Here is a 7,374-nt window from a genome sequence, read left to right on the forward strand (position 1 = left end):
CAACTAACCCAATCAGTGGCTTTTGGGGTGTTTTAATATCGAATTCACTCCCATACAGATAGAGATGAAAGTGTTCAGCACCCCATACTACTGCTAACATTTCTCGTTCTGTTTGTGAATATCGCTGTTCAACACTAGATAGTGCTCGGCTAGCGAAACTAACGACTTTCCCGCCTTGGCATAACATGGCGGCTACGCCTACTGGACTTGCGTCTACTACTACTTCTGAACGCTTGGTTGGATCAAAATACTCCTCTGTGCACACGCTGGTCAGTCTATGCTTGAGGTCATCAAGTGCTTTCTGGTGCACACATGTCCACTCCCATTGAGCATCTTTATGTGTAAGTTCACGGAGTGCAGACGTCACATCAGAATAATTTGGTATAAACCTGGATACATATTGTGCCATCCCTAGTAGCGATCTGACTTCACTTGCGCTCTGGGGTACACTAGCATTTACGATACCAGATATCTTCCTAGGATCGGCAGCGATCCCGTCACTGCTGAAAATGTGTCCGTAGAAAGTTACTTGTTTCTGTCCAAACCTGCATTTGTCCTTATTCAGCTTTAAGTTGGCTTGTTCAAGTCGCTCTAGTACTGCTTTCAGGTTTTTGTCGTGCGATTCTTGGGTTTGTCCATACACAATGATGTCATCTGACATGTTTTTGCATCCCTTCAAACCGGATAACACTCCTGATAGTGCATTCTGAAAGATCTCCGAAGCGGCGTTGATACCGAACATTAACCTTTTGTATCTAAACAGTCCAACATGCGTTGAGAATGTCGTAATGTATCGACTCTCAGGTTGGAGTTCCAGTTGATGATACGCCGACCTTAAACCCAGCACACTAAAAACTGATGCACCATTCAAGTCTGTGATCAGCTCGTCGATTGTCGGCATGACATGTTTTGTGCGTTTTACGGCTTCATTCGCTTTCCTCATGTCCACACATATCCGAACCTCATTGTTCTTCTTTGGTACCACCACAATAAGGCTGACCCATGGCGTTGAACCGCTAACTTTCTCGATAACGTCCATTTCTTTGAGTTTGTCCAGTTCCTTCTCGACAGCTTTCCTTACGTGGAATGGAATACGTCGATGTGGTTGTTGCTTTGGCTCCACATTCTCGTCGATGTATAACTTCACCTGTATGTTTTCCGCTTTGCCCATACCCTTGAAGATGTTCGGAAACTTCCCGGCTATCGTCTGCATCTTAGATGTCACACTCTGTGCTACATGTATAATGCCTAGATCTTCAGCTGCTCTGTAGCCTAAAAGGTTACCTGTGCTGCCATCTACAACATGAATATTAGTCTCCACAACCTTCTTGTCATACTGTATCTTGGTTATAAGTACTCCAATAGTAGGCAAAGGGTTTCTTGAGCCATAAGGGTAGACCTTAGTTGAAAGTTTCGCTGTCTATGATGTTCACTGATGCCCCTGTGTCAACAGTCATTCTTACGACTTTCCCCTCAATCTTTACGTCGCACGTTGGCAGCTTGTCCCCGTGCTGTCTCGCACCAAACGTGTACTCATCGTCCGAGGAATCCGACTGATCTGTTTTCACCCACCTTTCAGTTCCTCGTCGCCAGAATATAGTGTTGTATGCTCTTGCCTCTGAACACTCAAGTAAACACGTCTGTTTCTGTTCATCACACAGGCTCAAAGACCCCGTATGTTTTATTCACACCGTGACGTGTTGCATATACAATAGTGTCATAGATCACGTGTTCGTAAACGAATACAGAAAGTAAAGCATAACATACTAACTACACTACAGATACTCCAAGCACACAGCAAAACACCACTAGAGGCTCTAAGAATAGAAATGGGAATAATTTCAATAAAAGATAGAATAAGTTATAAAAAGTTAATGTTATTGCAATATATTATTAAGTTAGAAAACGATAGATTAATGAAAAGGGTATTTTTAGAACAAATTAAAGAAATTGGAAGTAATTGGGCAAATGAGGTTTTAGAAATCTTGAAGGAGTATGACATAAGTATGTCACTTATGACTATTTGTTCGAAACATAAGAAAGAATGGAAAAAATATGTGAAGGAGACTATTTTAAAAACAGTAATTATGAGAGATACCATGAGGTCTGGTGAGAAAACAAAAATGAAAATGATAAATATCGAAAACTATGTATTAAAGCCATATATGACAAAACTGTCATTTGATGATGCATGCCTTTGTGTTTAGGTGTAAGACGTGCATGATTAACTTAAAAAGTTATTTTAAAAATAACTACAGTAATGACATATGTGATTTGTGTGACGAAAAGAAAAAAGAAAATTTGGAAAATTTATACTCGTGTAAGATATATAGAGGGTATAATAAAGTAGTATTAGTATAACGGGTAGAAGATTGGAAAAGTGATGACCCAAAAATACTAAAACCAGCACTAGAATATGTTAGAAAGGCATTATCAATTAGAGATAAATTAATTAATGCTAACTTGTAGACAGAATTTCCTTATCTACAGGATTTCCCCGCACATTCCAAGAGAATCTGTGCCTTGTGAAATACAAGAGAGGGACCCCAAGATACAAGATACAAGATGTAAACATTAGCTGCGAATTAATTATTTGTGTACCTCATTTCGGGCCGAGTTCAGTCATTTTTAGGGCAATTTCGGTGAAAGTTTTTTTGACATTTCAGCTCCGGACTGCTTCTTCCGGTGGAATTTGATGTTCTCATAGCGCCTTTCGGTGTTTTTAGGTGCCTTCAGGTGCCTTGCGGTGCCTTTCGGTGCCTTTCGGTAATTAGACGGACCGAGTCCGCTGCAAATCAGAAACTAGCAATATCGAATTCGTAAAACTTGGTTTTACGAACCGTAAACCCTAGTTTATCGACGTAAAACCTAGTTTTACGACGTAAAACCCGGTTTTACGTCGATAAACTAGGTTTTACGTCGATAAACTGGGTTTTACGGTCGTAAAACTAGGTTTTACGGCCGTAAAACTAGGTTTTACGTCCTAAAACCCGGTCTTACGTCGATAAACTGGGTTTTACGGTCGTAAAACTAGGTTTTACGGTCCTAAAACCAGGTTTATCAAATTAAACTATCAATATCGGCCGATAAACTAGGTTTTACGTCCTAAAACCCGGTTTTACGTCGATAAACTAGGTTTTACGTCCTAAAACCCGGTTTTACGTCGATAAACTAGGTTTTACGGTCGTAAAACTAGGTTTTACGGTCGTAAAACTAGGTTTTACGGTCGTAAAACTAGGTTTTACGTCCTAAAACCCGGTTTTACGTCGATAAACTAGGTTTTACGGTCGTAAAACTAGGTTTTACGGTCGTAAAACTAGGTTTATCGACGTAAAACCAGGTTTATCGAATATTAGCGCAAACGGCTTTCCATACACGAATACATTTGGGGTTTACGAACAACAAGGTTAACGATGACAAATGCGGTGTTGAAAGTGTTCTCTCAGTGATGTCAACTATTAGAAATAAACACACGTACTCTCTGCTGGACGGCGTTACCTTGCACAACCGGCAGCTACTTCTCTCGCCAGTTGTTTTAGCTCCTTTCTACCCACGGCTTGCTTGCTCTCTACACAATCTGCCTGTTGTATTATCTTTTCGCCATCCCCACATTCTTGATGAAAATTATATAGAGCGAAATTACTGGCATATCTAGCCAGATATTGGAATTGCTTAACGTCACTGTTAGTTCAGTCTTTGGTTCAGCCATGTATTTACGTGAAGCAGGTAGGTACCCACATTTCAGCATGCAAACACACATGACATAACAGGAAACATTATGCCGGGCGGTAAAAATGGTTGGCGTTATCCAAATGTGTGATGCAACAGTGTGATGGATCGAGATCGAGGCTGTCAACCATTCTCTACTTTACATATGACGCACTGAAGAAATAAAGAGAGAGAGAGAGAGAGAGAGAGAGAGAGAGAGAGAGAGAGAGAGAGAGAAAGAGCTTGAGATGCGAGAGAGCAGGTATCAGAGGCGCATGCGATATCTGCTCCCATTATTGGAGGGACCTTAATCTATAGCTGTTCACGCTCCCTCGCTGTCCCCCGACCACGCTCTCTCAATAATAAACAATAATTATTGCTTACATACAATAACAATAATTATCTAAGAATCGTTCTCTACGCGAACTCGTGCAAGGTTCATGCAAACGGCGACCACTTTTAACTTGCCAGCGTCGCGCATGTATCTTGGCAATGATCGCTTCCTTAATAACTGGCGACAAGTATACATCATATAATGTACATAATATATATAATATCAGGAGTAGATAAAGGGAAGGAGTGTGACATGAATAAACAAGGGAAATTCGTCATTTACTAGCCTTATAATACCTACGATTTACTACGCGTAACTCATCCAACTTGAGCTCAAATCGGACACAGTACATTCGCCCATCATCGTACCAAATCGTTTCCTCGTAGACACCCGCAATCCGGAGATACAGACTAAAACATACGACACGATTCTCCATTCTTTGGCCAATAAATTCACCAGCATAGGCGCGCTATAATTCAAACAAAAGGCAGCTACTAACCACACTGTCCACGGCTTGCGCTCACGGCGAGGCGCTGTGGCTAGCAGGGTGATTAGGCATCAACGCAACACTCGGCGAGATAACCTTTGACCGGTAGACAGCTACAATGTATGCCTGTATGTCATACCGGCATGCCGGCACGCACGCACGCCAATCCGCTATCAGCAGCAGATCGGATTCAAATCTCCCTGCGAGCCACAGCGCCTCGCCGTGAGCGCAAGCCGTGGACAGTGTGGTTAGTAGCGCCTTTTGTTTGAATTATAGGCGCGCCTATCGGCTGAATTTATTGGCCAAAGAATGGAGAATCGTGTCGTATGTTTTAGTCTGTATCTCCGGATTGCGGGTGTCTACGAGGAAACGATTTGGTACGATGATGGGCGAATGTACTGTGTCCGATTTGAGCTCAAGTTGGATGAGTTACGCGTAGTAAATCGTAGGTATTATAAGGCTAGTAAATGACGAATTTCCCTTGTTTATTCATGTCACACTCCTTCCCTTTATCTACTCCTGATAATATGTATATAATATATTATTATGGATCATAACATCAACTGTGCAAAACGACTAAAAGTGGTCAGTAAGTGTGAAAATACGCTAGAGTAAAACCGTCTTACGTAAGATATCCGTAATATACGTCAAGAGTAATTACAGTGCTAGGTGCTAGAAGTTGATTGAATTCAAAGAAACGACTGTGTGTGTACGGGTTGTTGGCTATGATATAATGCAAGTATCGCTCGGTAGATGGCGACAGCACTGTGTACCACGTGTACCTGCTTCTTCCCTCTTTATAATATTCTTATGTCTTGATAAACAACATTAGATAACGTACACAAAAACTATTTTAAAACTCACAGGCTGCCACTTGGTTGGCACAGTTCATTTGTTATTCTCATACTTCTTAGTTTATAACCTGAAGAGGAAAACAAAGTCTTCTTTTCGAGGTCTCTGTAAATAACTACACGGGAACGAGGCAGCTACACAACGCGATATGTAGCATACGCTTCACACAAAAATGCCGAGTGAGGGTAATCTACTAAATAATCCTGAACCTATTTGAGAACAACACCGCGGCGCGTGTGTAACGAAACAGCTATCACAGCACCGTAGCCACACGAGTTCAAACAGATCTGTGCGCGCTCTCTATCTCTTGCTCTCTCCCCCCCCCCTCTCCTCTCGCACTCTTTCACTCTCTAGCCCTTTCTCTTTCGATCTTTCTCAATCTCTATAGCTTTCTTTTCCCCTCGCTCTCTTTCACTCTCTAGCGCTGTCTCTGTGCCCCGCTATTAAACACACATGCACGCACACACATACGCACGCAGTGACAGAGAGAGACATAATATTATTGATAGCCACTTCTATCTGGTGGACTTGGATTACACCAAGCATTCTGAGTGGAGTTGTTCTTATGAAGTTGTACAAGTCATGTGCATCTCTTTGAAAAGTCAATATCCTATTCCTGCAGACGGTGATTATCTCTGAATTGTTCCAACTTAGAGACCTTCCAGGAGCTAAGGCTGTAGGGTGAATGTGTGCACAGCTTCTGTTCAATTCCTAAAAATTCCTATGTTTTGAAGGATAACCTCCTATATTATTTCCTCTATTTTTGTCTAATTAAGTGGTTAGGGGGTATGATAGTGCTACAGTACGTGTGCAGTAACGAAACGCACCAGTCAATCATCACTCTTGTCTTTGATGCGGCCATGATGCCGAGGCGCTCGCCGAGGATTGACACTTTGTGTCTTCCAATCACAGTCTACGCCGCCCCCTTATCTCCTAACTTTTAGCTATAATACCTATTACGGCACGGAATCGCCGATCTCACGAACTAAGGCATTCTGCTAGGCTAGAACGGTTTCCTACGATAGAGTTTGGCACAAAAACGAAAATAACACGTTGTTTAGCGCACTGCGATAGGTCTTTCTTTTGTATTTTGGCATCTCCGTAAACAGAATAAGCTCCACCTTCTTCGTTGATGGACATGAATGGGGCGTCACCGACGTTACCTACCGTACCTGCCGTTGCTGTGCCTACCGTTTTTCGCCGGCCTATTAGTATTTACTTTTCCTAAATAATGAAATGCCCGGCCGATGCATTTCGCATCGAACAGGACAATTTTTTGCATTTTCACTCGCTGTCGGAAGTCGACGAGTGCGTCATTCATTGAACAATTCAATAAAACACACAATTTTCGGAGGCTAATCGGGGCTAATGTTTACATGCCACAGCGCCATCTCTTGGATGTTTTATAAGTAAATATGGGGATTTTCAATAAAATAATGCGTTTTTATATGTATTTACCACGATTTACGTATAGAAACTATATGTTATTTTTACTGATTTCTCCGTATCTTTCCTTGGAGTTTTGATCGTCTTTCAATGCCTTTCGGTAGGTTTTCTGCGTGATTATTATTTTGCGCAGGCACTCATTTTGGAAATCCTCCAACATTTTTACTTTTTCCTTAGTTAAGTTAGTCCATCTTTCACTGTTATTTAGGAAGGAAGGTCAAACTGTGCATTCGTATAATTTCACTCTTGCTTCTATAGTATGATTTCCATAATTTGGCTCTTCTGCCCATGATAATATTTCCCTCGTCGTGAACCTACATTTTTAAGTTCGGACTCATCATATCGTTATAACCTCCTATATCATTAATTAAATCCCCTAGGTATGAATATTTGGTGCATTTTTTGATTACTTGGTTGCCTATTAAATTCTCTATCCGTTCTTTGTTTGTGAATTTTATAACCATTGTATTTGTTTTGTTCATATTAAATTATAGTCTTTTTGATTCAGCTAATCTGGAGAATGACTGAGCAATTTTTGTTACGGTTT

At 41.3% G+C, this 7,374-nt stretch overlaps 1 protein-coding gene across 1 annotated transcript; it reads right to left on the minus strand.

Annotated features, from left to right (window-relative positions):
- Window positions 1-906: 906 nt before the first annotated feature.
- On the minus strand, window positions 907-2,606 carry LOC106818198 (the record flags this gene model as incomplete). The annotated part of the gene is given in 2 exon segments (XM_014822924.1): window positions 907-1,379; window positions 2,602-2,606. Coding segments are annotated over 2 exon segments (478 nt in total), but the record flags the coding sequence as incomplete, so codon positions are not given.
- Window positions 2,607-7,374: the final 4,768 nt, after the last annotated feature.

This window comes from Priapulus caudatus, unplaced genomic scaffold (genome assembly GCF_000485595.1).
Source record: "Priapulus caudatus unplaced genomic scaffold, Priapulus_caudatus-5.0.1 Scaffold2086, whole genome shotgun sequence".
Classification (NCBI taxonomy): Eukaryota; Metazoa; Priapulida; class Priapulimorpha; order Priapulimorphida; family Priapulidae; genus Priapulus; species Priapulus caudatus.